This window comes from Chiloscyllium plagiosum, unplaced genomic scaffold (genome assembly GCF_037043375.1).
Source record: "Chiloscyllium plagiosum isolate Xiang-an unplaced genomic scaffold, Cpla_swu_hap1 HiC_scaffold_45, whole genome shotgun sequence".
Taxonomy (NCBI): domain Eukaryota; kingdom Metazoa; phylum Chordata; class Chondrichthyes; order Orectolobiformes; family Hemiscylliidae; genus Chiloscyllium; species Chiloscyllium plagiosum.
In genome coordinates, this window is record NW_028270183.1 from 14,054,114 (window position 1) to 14,067,997 (window position 13,884).

The 13,884-nt window shown below is 42.4% G+C and overlaps 1 protein-coding gene across 2 annotated transcripts in view; it reads left to right on the top strand.

Moving 5' to 3' along the window:
* Positions 1-13,363: 13,363 nt before the first annotated feature.
* Positions 13,364-13,884, top strand: part of stxbp2 (syntaxin binding protein 2) — a 70,557-nt gene continuing 70,036 nt past the window's right edge. Inside the window, exon 1 of one of the 2 annotated variants that reach the window (XM_043694850.2) lies at positions 13,364-13,426. In XM_043694850.2, coding sequence (XP_043550785.1) covers positions 13,390-13,426 — 37 coding nt within the window. In that variant the 5' untranslated portion in view covers positions 13,364-13,389. Of the gene's footprint in view, positions 13,427-13,748; positions 13,789-13,884 lie in introns of those variants that run through there. The other variant, XM_043694848.2, reaches the window with a different exon arrangement.

Consider the following 13,884-nt stretch of genomic DNA (forward strand, 5'->3'; position numbering starts at 1 on the left):
AGTATTGCATTTTCCACATATTTGTTAAGTACAGCTGACATTTTTTTCATGACTTTTATAACCTGGAACTTTGTGAAGCTGTTTATAGCAAGTGAAGCATAGTCACTGTTATAATGTAGATAGGAATGGGGGTGGGGTGGGGACAGGCCTTTCAACCTCTCAGACCTGTCCAATGCTCAGTTAGGTCATGGTTGATCTGAATTTTCATCCACTGCTTTGCTTCTGTAACCTTAAGTATCTTTGTGTTGCAAAAAATCTATCGATCTCACTTGGGACATTCCCAATTGATCTCTGACCTCAATAATTATTAGGGGAGAAAGTATCAGATTTCTGTTCTACAAAGTGGGGACCAAATGGAGCCACAGCCAGTCGAAGGCTTTGTGATAATCAATGTATGATACATTCAGTTCTACTATATCTGTCCTAGGACTATTTTGAATAAACCAGTGCAAGCAAGAGCTCTATTTACTTATCCAATTCCCACCCTCACCACCACCAAACAGAGCATATATAATACAATGCATGTACAAAATATTTCCTTTCAGCTCAAAGATGAGCAAAATAAGACAAAATGAGATTCATTATCATCATGTCATTATCAGTGACTGCCCTAGGCCCAGAAGGGGAACAGATGCAGTTTGCGCATCTGGTTGCTACGGAGTTCATAGGAGTAGATGTCAGATGATAAAAGGGTTATGGTTTAGATTTGATGCCCCGTATATTCAAATAGTCTTCTGGCTGTCTTTGTCTTGGGTCTAAAATTGAAGAATGACCATTGGTGAATTAGTAAAAACAAAAAACTGCTGGTACTATTGAGCAAGATTTGGAATCTTCAAGGCAGTATATGTTGGCAGGAACGAAAAATTACCTGACATGACTCATTTTGATTGGCCAATTATGAGCCAAAGATTTCAAAATGATACATTCTCCTTCGTGTTCAAAAAAAACCTCCAGGTTTGTGTTTATGATGTGTAACATCCCAGCCACTGTATTAGCTTCATATTATTCATGACCAGTTACTTATTCACCTGCCTTTTCATAGATTGCAATATCAAACTGCTCAGCTTGAATTATTCACCATTTGCACTGGGTACAGATGAGAACAGGCATCAGTCTTTCGTTTCATATCATAGGTGACTCTTCAAAAATTAATTTAAATAACATTTAGAGAAATTAAAGAATTTTTAAATTGATGTACAAGAAGGAACTAGTTTGTTTCAAAGTTAGACTGAGAAAGCTACAAACTAATTTTCCATTAAAGTTTCACCTCCTTGTGTCAAAAGAGTAAACGAAAGCCAAACTTGCATTTATATGGCGGTTTTCCTGATCTAAAGACACAGCAGAGTACTTTACAGTCAATGACATACTTTAGAAGTGTACTTACTGTTGTAATATAGAAAATGGAGGAGTCAAGATGTAGGTTAGCTCGCTGAGCTGGAAGGTGCATTTTCAGACGTTTTGTAACCATACTCGGTAACGTCTTCAGTGAACTTCCAGATGAAGACTTCATCCTGAGGCCCACTGAAGATGTTACGAGTATGGTGACAAAACGTCTGAAAATGAGCCTTCCAGCTCAGCGAGCAAACCTACATCCAGAACCTCAACCTGAGCTACAAATCTTCTCAAAACTCGCTAATGTAGCAGTCAGTTTGTGCACAGCAGGCACCTGCAAATGGCAAAGTGATAATGATCAGCTTTTTTGGTAATATTGATTGAGGGTTACCCGAAACATTAACTCTGATTTCTCTTCACAGATGCTGCCAGATTTGCTGAGCTTTTCCAGCGACTTCTGTTATTGCTCCTTCTGACTGAAGTCTTACACGATCAAACATATGGCATGTAAACCTGAAATAGCAGTTGCTTTGGTCTCTGAAATATATACTATTGCATAATGTTGGTTAATGGGTCTGTAGAAGTAAGTATTCATGTCACATTGAGTATGATGTACAATAGTTAATTGTGGACTCACAAGAAGATGTTGTACAGTATATGATAATGTTCCTGAAAGAGTTAATGGTCATGTTACTTTGAGCTCCACCATTCTGATGATGTTACACAGACTTAGGGTAGAGATGGTTGAGTTCTGTACTCAAGTACCTTACAGATGATGTATTCTGTACAATTCCCCAGTGTGCTTAGGCCATAGGATGTAGGAGCCAGAAGTAGACCACTCAGCTGAACGAGTCTGCTCTGCCATTTATAAGATTATCATTGATCTGAATCTACAACTCCACTTTCTCGCAGCTTCCCTATAACCCTTAATCCCCTGACTGATTCAAATTAGTGAGCTTCACACGGTTAGGAAGGAGCGATCCCATAGAGTCACAGAGATGTACAGCACAGCAACAAGACACTTGGGTCCAACTCGTCCATGCCGACTAGATATCCCAAACTAATCTTGTCCCATTTGCCAGCACTTGGCCCATACCCCTCTAAACCCTTCCTATTCATATACCCATCAGATGATTTTTAAATGCTGTAATTGTACCAGCCTCCACCACTTCCTCTGGCTGCTTATTCCATACACACCACTCTCTGCATGAAAAAGTTGCCCCTTAGGTATCTTTTAAATTTTTCTCCCCTCACCCTAAACTTATGCCCTCTAGTTCTGGACTTCCCCCACCCCAGGGAAAAAGACCTTGTCTATTTACCCTATCCATGTCCCACATGATTTTATAGATCTCTGTAAGGTCACCCCTCAGCCTCCAATGCTCCAGGGAAACAGCCCCAGTCTAATCAGCCTCTCCCTATAGCTCAAACATTGATAGAATCGATAGAATCCCTACAGTGTGGAAACAGGCCATTCGGCCCAACAAATCCACACCGACCTCCGAAGAATAACCCACTCAAACCCTATTAGGGTGAAACACAGTCTGTATGAGTATATAGTTCAGGAAATTTTGAGCCAATGTGAGAATACAATGGTAAACCTTTATTTTCTCCACTTTAAAAGTTTAAAATTCAGTTGTCCAGTTAAAAGGTTCATAGGATAGCAACTGAGGGACAGTTATCAGTTAATCACCTGAATAGAACCTCATTATGGCTTAATTACTATTGAAGCTTAACTATTTTGAGTAATCTCAACTCACCACAACTCTGATTAAGAAAGGGACTTGTGAAAGTGCACGATCAGTAAGCTTTGCACAGTCAGGCAGGAGAGATCACGACCAGAGCCAGACATAGCACGAGTGAGGATATAGTTTGGGAAACTTGGAGACAATGTGGAAATTCAATGCAGAAGGGAAGAGATGCTTTTTTTTAAATTTGTAAGTTTTGTTTTAAACAGGATAAATTGAAGTCTGAAGTCAGGGCCCCAGCACAGAAATGACATCACAGATAAATCGTGAATTCGTTAGTTAGCGATAGCTACTATATTGACTATGTATTTGACTATAGGTTACTTTCCGATTGAGGTAAGCAGAGGAAATATTGACAAGATACAAATTAAAAGACCAGTAACAAATATTCAGAAATCAAAATAGGAGCTAAGTAACTAAAATGGAGATGTTGGCAATGTGTTATAACTGCGTGATGTGGGAGCTGATGGACCCCCATTGTGTTGTCCATAGCAACCACATCTGTTGAAAGTGTTGAAACAAAAAACTAAAGAACTGCAGATGCCTGACATCAGAAACAGGTCTGGCAGCATCTGTGGAGAGAAAGCAGAGTTTATGTTTCAACTCCAGCGAATCTTCAGAACTGATTGATTGAAGCTAGGAAAAGGTTGGTATATATGCTGAAGCTGGGGTGGGGAGATGGAGCAGGAATAAATGATGGTTGGAGATGAAGACTAGAGAGAGTGAACAACCGTTGGCCAGACAAAGAAATGGGTTAAGATTGGCCTGGGAAATCAATAGCTGCTATTGGGATCCATTAGTGACTGACAATTGGAGAGACTTAGGATCTGACGGCACAACCTTATGGGCGGCACGGTGGCACAGTGGTTAGCACTGCTGCCTCACAGCACCTGAGACCCGGGTTCAGTTCCCGCCTCAGGCGACTGACTGTGGAGTTTGCACATTCTCCCCATGTCTGCGTGGGTTTCCTCCGGGTGCTCCGGTTTCCTCCCACAGTCCAAAGATGTGCAGGTCAGGTGAATTGGCTATGCTAAATTGCCCATAGTGTTAGGTAAGGGGTAAATGTAGAGGTATGGGTAGGTTGCGCTTTGGCGGGTCGGTGTGGACTTGTTGGGCCGAAGGGCCTGTTTCCACGCTGTAATGTAATCTAAAACCTCAGAACTGAAATGTGGAGAAATTTCCTCATCCAGAGGGTAGTTAATCTGTGGAACTCATTTCCTCAGGGGGCTGTGGACACCAAGACATTGAGTGTACTTAAGACAGAGATAGATAGGTTCTTGATTAGTGAGGGAATTAAGGTGGAGTGATTGGATCTTACTCACTGAGATCCTTGATTGGAGTTGTTAACCTGGGCCAATCAGGAAAGCCCTGGCTGACCAATACAACAAGAAGATTTTTCAGGGAGAGGTGGGCACTGCGGGCTGTGCAGTGTTTTATCTCCCCCTCCAACTCTATTTTGATTTAATCCCTGCCCTCCCCTTCACTGTTTGATCACACAGCAATGCCCTCTGAGAAGGACACTGCTTGTCACTGGCCACTCGGGTATCTCCTTTCATCTTGGTGGTGGAAATTGAATAAAGATTTGTACACCTGTTGTCCTTCACTGTGTATCACACCTGCACACGCACAACATGGGTGCTGGGGAAAAAAAAACAAGAAGATTTTTCAGGGAGAGCTGGGCTGTGGAGTGTTTTATTTCCCCCTCTGACTCTATTTTGATTTAATCCCTGTCCTCCCCTTTCACGTTTTTGATCATGCAGCATTGCTTTTCGTCAAGAAGGGCACGGCTTGTCACTGGCCACTTGGATGTTTCCTTTCTTCCTGGTGGTGGAATATGAGTAAAGATTTCTGCACTTGTTCTTCTCTGTGTCTTACACTGCGCACACACAATATGGTGCTGGGGAAAAATAAGCACTACTGCTGCAGTGTGGAGGTTATATGTTAAATGGAAAAAGAAGGAGAAAAAAGTATAAACAACGGGATGAAAGAGAGGCCAGAGATTAAATCAAATAGAATCTCCTCACGTCATAGGACTGTCTCTGAACTGGCTGAATAGCTGTGTCCTGCTATTGTTTTTATTTTTGAGGACTGATTTCTGAACTGGTTGATCTTCAAAAGAAAAGAACATACAAGAAGATTTCTCAGGGAGAGGCGGGCCATGGAGTGTTTTATTCCCCCTCCGACTCTATTTTGATTTAATCCCAGCCCTCCCCTTCACTTTTTCTGATCACTGAGCATTGCCCTTTGATGTGAAGAGCACTGCTTGTCACTGGCCACTTGGGTGTTTCCTTTCTTCCTGATGATGGAAGATGAATAAAGGTTTCTGCATTCATTTGTCACTGTGTCCTCCACCGACACAAAATAAATTCCTCTTCATCTCGATTGGAAATGTGGGGAGATTATGTCCTCTGGTCCTAGACTCTCCCATAAGGGGAAACAATATCTCCACATCTACCCAATCAAGTCCCCTAAGATCAGTAAGGTCAGTTGTCGTTCATCTAGATTCCAAATAATACAGTCCCAAATTAATCAACCTCTCCTCCCTCCAAATCTGTATCAGCCTAGTGAACCTTCTCTGGACTGCCTTGGTAATTAATAAGGTAAAGTGTATCTATTACTATAATGCAATAAAGTACATTGCTGCGTGAGACAATTGCTTCTGCAGACATCAGTGATCTGCCTTGCAAAACTGAAAATTGGAAAGTCCCTAGACTCAACATAGAGAAAGGAGGATTGGTGGCAGTGACATATCCAAAGCAGAATATTGCATGATGGTATCTGAAAATACAATATATGACATCTTTAGTAACAGATATAGAAGGAACACAGCCTGAGTGATCTCTGAACTATTGAATCAGAGAGTATCGGTCCTACAGATCAATACAGCAAGAAGAATTCCAAAGCCTTAAATCCAAAGGGCGGAAGTTAAGTCGATTAAGAACTGAGATAGACAGATTGTTAACCAAAGACCGCAAGATACTGGAGTAGAATTTGGCTAATTGGTATCAGTCAAAATGGCCAAAAAAAAAATAGAATCTCCTCAGTTGAGGACTGACTCCTAGCTGGCTGGCCACAGCCAGTGTACTGTGGGGAATGTTCTCTTGATCAGAGACATTGCCTTCTTTGTGTTTTTGAAACAAAAAAACCCCCGAGTACGCAGTAACCTGCCGATTTAGAATCTCTTCAGTTCAGGGGACTGATTATGAGCTGGAGAGTCACGCAGCTAGTGTGTTACTGTTATTTTTTTGAGACAAGAAAAATATATAATAAACAGGAGATTAGAATCTCCTCCATTCAGTGGACTGGGTGAGCCGACTGCCCACAGCCTGTGTACGAGTAAATAAAGAGTGATTTGGTTTAAAAAAAACAAAAATAGAAAAAAACAAAAAACTTAACCAGAAGATTTAGAATCTCCTCAGTTCAGGTGATTGACTCCGAGCTGGCTGGTCACAGCCAATGTACTGTGCACATAATGTTATGTCTGTGAGAATTCCCCTTGGATTTCAACAATCCAAGATGTGAGATCTTACATGGAGTTTCACCATCCACATTGTCTGAGCAGGAACAAACCACACACTTTATCTTCCCTTCTACTCCCACAAAGCAGAAGTCTGAAAGCAATATTTAGGTGAATAAATCTGGTTGAGAGTTGGTTATCTCATTAAAATGCAATGCATAGGACTTACCCTTTGTAAAATTTAACAATTGCGTCTTACATTACTCTATACCCTGTTCAATTTCACAACTATGATTCTCAGTGAAATAAGCTATATAAATGCAATTCCTTCAATTGAACTTTGGTCTAATATGCTAAAGTCAAAACAGGTTCACCTAGCTCATTTCACTCACTGCTTTGAATGAGCATCAGAGAACAAGAACTGAATAATATGTCTGTCTCGAGTTTTAGTTGAAAGCTGGTAATAGATGTCAGAGAGACCCAGTTTTCCTCAGCTGAAATCAACGTGCTAAAATGCCCCTAGTGAATTGTAACTGACCAGCAGGCATACTTTATACCTAGTGAAATCAATCAGACAAGAGCTAATCTTCCATGCAATACAAATCTTGCCAGCAACAAATGGAAATGAGAACAAGTCAAGTTTACACAAGAGAGGAATTAATTTTGCATATTGTATGTGATAAGAATGAAATGACTCCCCTTGAAAGATTGTCATGGTCTTACTGAACATTGAAAAGATGAACAATGAACATGCAAGTTTTTATTCTGACTCCTTAGGGCTGAAAAAGTTTTCTGACTTTTGCTAAAGGGGATATTTTGGTTGAAGGAAGGTATCCAGTGTGGAACCTTGTTAAACAGGAGCTGGAGAGATAGCAGTTTGGAATCAGAACTCTGTCTCTAAATTCTAGTCTTGTCTGGACCACATTTCAAACACTGTGAGCAAGTCTGGCCAGTAGGAGTTTAGTGCATTGGCAATGCTTCAGAGAACTTAAAAACCATAAGCTATAAGAGCAGAATTAGCTCATTCGGCCCAATAACTGAGTCCCATCAGTTGATCATGGTTGATACTTTTCTCAACCCCATTCTCCTGCCTTTTACCCCTAACCCTTACTAATTAAAAACATATATCTCCTTCTTAACACTCAATGATTTGACCTCCATAGCCTTCTGCAGTGATGAATTCCACAGATTCACCACCGTCTGGCTAAAGAAATTCCTCCTCATCTCAGTCCTAAAGAATCATCCCTTCACTCTGAAGCTGTTTTCCCAGGTCCTAACCTCTCCCATTGGTGGAAAAAGTATCTCCTCATCTGCTCTCTCCAGGCTTCTGTAAGTTTCAGTCAGACCCCCCCCCCCCCCCCCCCCACCTCATCCTTCTAAACTCCATCATGTACAGACCCAGAGTCCTCAACCAGTCCGCATATGACAAGCCCTTCATCTCTGCGATTGTTCTTGTAAAGTTTAATAGATTGATACATAGAATGAGGGGGTTGTCTGTTGAGGAAGGTTTTGACTGACTGGGCTTGTTTCACTGGACTTTCGAAAAATGAAGATTGATTTGATTGAAGTGCATAAAATCCTGAAACATCTTGACAAAGTGTACGCGGAAAGAATGAGTCCACACCTGGGGGGGGGCATGGTTTAAAAATTGAGGTTTTTGGGACTGAGGTGAGATATTTTTACTCTCTCAGGGTTGCATGCAACTCAGTGACAGGGGCTCTGACACTGCACCAAAAAAGGATAACAATTAACTACCTAATGCTTGCCACACCTCAATTGACGATTTGGCCCCTGGTTTTCTACGACCAATAACCTCCTAAAAAAATAATATTTTTGGAAAAATTTTGGTGGCTCACAGCGCTAGGGACCTGGGTTCAATTCCACCCTCAGGCGACTGAGTTTGCACATTCTCCTCGTGTCTGTATTGATTTACTCCAGGTAATCTGGTTTCCTCCCACAATCCAAAGACGTGCAAATTAGGGTTGGCCACGCTAAATTGCCCACAGTGTCCAGGGATGTGCGGCTAAGTGGGTTAGCCATGGGAAATGTGGCGTTGCAGGAAAAAGGTAGGGAGGTGGGTCTGAGTGAGATGTTCTTCAGAGGGTTGGTATGGACTCAATGGGCCATTTGGCTTACATGCTGTAGGGACTCTTTGTGTGTTATTAATCATCCAGAACTGAGCCTTTAGCATAATCTTAGAGGGAAGGGATATACCTCCTCACCCCAAGTTGCTGGACAATTGATACATTAATAGCAATGCAAATCACCATTTATGGTGGCCAAGTCTGCCTTATTCATTTTAATGTTGCATTCATAAATCAAATGTTAATTTTTATACACTCTGTTACAGATTTAGCATCAATTAAGCTCTGGACTGTTCATTGCAAATGAGGAAAATATTTGACTTCCTAAAAACTGTTTGAAATGCAAACTTTAATTGGATTTAATTTAAACATCCACTCAATTGGAAAAGTGCCATTATTCAAGCAAACACGGCCTCTGAGATGATCCAGGTGTTGCATATTAATTAAATTTCCAGAGGGTAAATCTAAAATCATTGGTTATACAATTGCCAACATTCATCAGGACAAACCGTTTTAAATTAGAGCCAAGGGCTGTTGTGGTGCAGTGGTATTGTCTTTGCCTCTGAGCCATAAGGCTTCAGTTTGACTCCTGCCTGCTCTAGTGTAATGACATCTCGAAACAGGTTGATTAGAAAATATCTTTAAATTAGAACAGACACACTTCAAAATAAAACTGTGCAATAAAACTTAATGAAGGTTTCATGTAATTAAATATTGGAAGTAAATGCTCAGTAGCATAACCGTGCAGAATCACTCGTGTTTACGCACAGAGGGTTTTTTAATCAATCATCGAATCCTCCAGCAGATCATTCACTTGGAGGAGTTCTTCAAAATTTTCCAAACTTGCCAGATAAATACGAGGTGCTGCATTTCAGAAAAGCAAATCAGAGCAGGACTGAGACACTTAATGATGAAAATGTGTTGCTGGAAAAGCGCAGCAGGTCAGGCATCCAAGGAGCAGGAGAATCAATGTTTCGGGCATAAGCCCTTCTTCACTTTCTCCTTGAGACACTTAATGGTAAGGTCCTGGGGAGTGTTGCTGATCAAGGAGAACTTGGAGTGCAGGTTCATAGTCCCTTGAAAGTGGAGTCGCAGGTAGATAGGATAGTGAAGAAGGCATTTGGTATGTTTTCCTTTATTGCTTAGAGCATTGAGTACAGGAGTTGGAAGGTCATATTGCGGCTGGTTAGACATTGATTAGACCACTTTTGGAATACTGCATGCAATTCTGGTCTTCCTAATGGAAGGATGTTGTGAAACTTGAAAGGGTTCAGAGAAGATTTACAAGGATGTTGCCAGGGTTGGAGGGTTTGAGCTATGGGGAGAGGCTGAATAGGCTGGGGCTGTTTTCCCTGGAGCATTGGAGGCTGAAGTTTATAAAATCATGAGGGCATGGATAGGGTAAATAGTCAAGTTCTTTTCCGTGGGGTGGGGGAATCCAGAATTAGAGGCATAGGTTCAGGGTGAGAGGAGAGAGATATAAAAGGGACCTAAGGGGCAACCTTTTCACACAGAGGGTGGTGCGTGTATGGAATGAGCTGCCAGGGGAAGTGGTGGAGGCTGGTACAATGACAGCATTTCAAAGACATCCGGATGTATATATGAATAGGAAAGGTTGAGAGGAATATGCGTCAAGTGCAGGCAAATGGGACTAGATTAGGTTAGGATATGTGATCAGCATGGACAAGTTGGACTGTTTCTGTGCTATTCATCTCTATGACTCTAAATGGTTCACAGTTACAACTAAATAAGTGGAAGTTTTTTTTAAAAAGCGAAGAGCTACTCTTTTGTTGAGTTTAGACACAAGAGTTCTGTCCAGCTGAGATGTTAGTGACTTACCAACAAAATGGTGATCTTATCCAGCAGATGGTTTAAGAATGCAGCTTTTCTCCAAATGCTTGATGAACTCACCCTAGGTTCGCCTGTTCACTCTTGGATACTTTCAGAAAGAACAATTTTGGTCAGTTTATGAAACATGCCTGTAGGTACACCATCATTGAGTCCTTCACTGTTATCGGTTTGATCATTGTTTGGTTAAAAAATCCTGGAATTCCCTCCCTAACAGCATTTCTGGCCGACCGACAGTACTTGGACAGCGGTGGTTCCAGAAGGCACTACTCTCTCAAGGGCAACTTGGAGCAGGCAATAACTGCTAACCCACATCGGAGTGGGCCAGGCAGCATGCATAGAGAGAAAGCAAACTAACATTTTGAGTCTGGATGACCGTTCATCGGAGCTGATGAAGAGTCATCTAGACTCGAAACATTGCTTGCTTTCTCTCCATGGATGCTGTCTGACCCACTGTGATCTCCAGCATTTTTTGTTTTTGGTTCAGATTCCAGCATCTGCAGTAATTTCCTCCCTTCCTTTCACAAAACTATGTTAACTTTGCTGGGTTACACTGAGATTTTCAGAGTGCTCTGCTTTTACTTCCTTCACAATGGATCCTAGCAGTTTCACTATGACAATAGTTACGCTAACTGCCCTGTAGTTTCCTTTTAATACAACTGCTTCATCCCAGGAATCAACGTATGTGACCTTCTCTGAAATGTTCCTTAGGCAAGTCTTTATCTCCTTAAATGAGAATAGCAAAACTGTATACAATAGTTGGTTTCACCAACAGATTGTGCAGTTCTAGCAAACTTGCTTACTTTTATACTCCATCATCTTTGCTGGGGTAGATTGGAGAGATAGGAAAGCACGTGGCTGTGTTTGTTGCATCTTACTGTTTCTAAATTGGTGCCTACACTGACTTTCAATTGACACAAATTTTTAATTTTTTTATTCATTTGCGGGACTTGGGCATTGCTGACTGGCCAGCATTGATAGCTCATCACTAGTTGCCCCTTGAGAAGGTGGTGGTGAGCTGCCTTCTTAAATCGCTGCAGTCCGCTTGCTGTGGGTTGACCCACAATGCCGGTAGGGAGGGAATTCCAGGATTTTGACCGAATGACTGTGAAGGAACATTTTCAAGTCAGGGTGGTGAGTGGCTTGGAGGGGAACTTGCAGGTGGTGGTGTTCTCAAGTACCTGCTGCCCATGTCCTTCACGTTGGAAGTAGTCGTGGTTTTGGAAGGTGCTGTCTAAGGATCTTTGGTGAATTTCTGTAGTGCATCTTGTCGATGATACACACTGCTGCTACTGAGCACCGGTGGTGGAGGGATTGAAATGTAATGCAAATTGTTCTTGTTTTGTTTTATCAAGGGTTGACTGGCAAGGATAGCATTTGTTCTATCCCTTGAGAAGATAGTAGCCAGCCACCTGTTGCAGTCCATCTGGTATGTGATAAGGCCTGAGACAGCTGAGTGGCTTGCTAAGCCATTTCAGAGGGCACTTCGGAATCAACACATTGCTGGCATCATAGGTAGGTCAGGCCAGGGTGAGATGAGAGATTTCCTAGGTTTTCCTGACATTCTGAAATGCCAGGTTTATAAATTTTGAAGTTCACCAGCTGTCATGTTGGCTTTTAAGACTCATATCCCTATAGCCTTGACCTCTGGATTACTCTCCAGTGGTATTAGCATTAAAGAGATACTTGAAAGCAAGGGGATGATGGGTGATCAGGGTATGGTGTTGGGGGGAGGGGAGGTGGGAGGTTGCATAATCAGATCAGCCATGATCCAATTGATTGATATGAGCAGGCCTACGGGTCCAAGTGGTGTTGTATTCTTACTCAGCACCAGCCAATGATGGGCCGCAAGCACCCAATATTCCTTCACTGGCTGCAGACTGGCCAAGCAGATTCTTGATTAGTCAGGCAATCACGGGTAATGGGGAACGGGCCGCAAAGCGGATATGAAGAGTGTCAGATTGGCCATGTGTGACGATGCTGTTCCTTTAATAAGGTTTTGTTGTCCTTTTTTTTTCAAAAGTGTTGTATGAGGCAGAGTTGCCAAAATGTCTGGCTTGATCTATTTGAAAGAAGCTTGAAAAACACTTGTACAATGAAAGGCGAGTGGCCAGTTCTCCCAGCTCATCTTTGCTTTGGGTTTTAACAGTCTGGATGTTCAGAGCAAGCAGTCAGTTTTTTGAGGCTGTTGGTCAAAGAAACAGCTACATGGAAGATATGTTCAATACTGAATCTCTCTGACATTTCTCTCTCTCCTGTATGACCCTTTGTTTGATTTAACTTTTTTTTGCCAAGGGGTGTTTATGGTGATTTATTGCAGGAATTTGGAACAGCAGCATTAAATTGGGATAATCTGTTGGATTTTTAGACAGTTAAGTTATTCTATATGCTTTTCTCTTTTGTTTGTGTTTCATTTGGTAACGTTGCAAATAATTTCTATTTTGTTTACAACTAAGTGGTTTGACCAGCTGCATCACACCTAGAATATCCATTCTACATCTGCTTAAAACAACTAGAAAAGTTAGGGTCTGAGCTACTTTCTTGAAATGCTTTGAAGGGGTCTAGCCTGGGTCCACCACCAGATCCTACTGAATGGGCTGAACGGCCTGCTCCTCTTATTTCTTATGGTCTTTTTTGGGGAGTCTAAGGGCCCCAGGGATCATTGAAGGAAGAGATGAGAATAGACGAAGACCCAGTGAGAGGGATTGGTGACGTCAGAATAAGAATGGATGACGTTATACAATAGGTGCGGATGGTGTCACAAACGACCACAACGGCATCTGTTACACGTGACGTTCACCGCAGCAATATTGTGCTACGTCATATGTGGTTGGGAAGATGACGTGTCCGGGGGGGGGAAAACGGTAGGTGACGTCATAAAGCGCAGCGACGTGTAACCTGCGCGAGAGGCGGAAAGACCAAGATGGCGCCGATGGGGCTGAAGGCGGTCGTCGGGGAAAGTGAGTTCGTTTTCCCCGGTGTTGTTTCCTCGTTTCTTTCATTCTTGTTTCTCTTTTCCCTTCCACTCCCAGCGTTCGAATGTTTTCCTTCCAGTTCCGTCGAGGATGCGAACGGTTCGAAGCGAAATAAACTGACACCGGTCCCTGAGGCCACCGCCTCCTCCAACCTTCTACCCCTCCCCCCACCCCGGGTCACCGCCCTCTCGTCGCCGATTGGGTAGCTGGTCTTCGTTCCCTTGCTTGATTGGTTTCCGGTGCTGTCCATCACGACCTGCCTGGACTTCCGGTTCCCATGAGCTGCAGCCCAGGGCTGGGACTGACAGCAGGCAATGAGCTGATGGCTTTAAAATATCAGTTGCGGGGTGTGGTGCAATATTCTTTTCTTGTCGATTTATTTAGCTAATACGCAATGTATAAATAAGTCCGCAAAGAGATTTCAGCTTTAATGCATTTCTTTT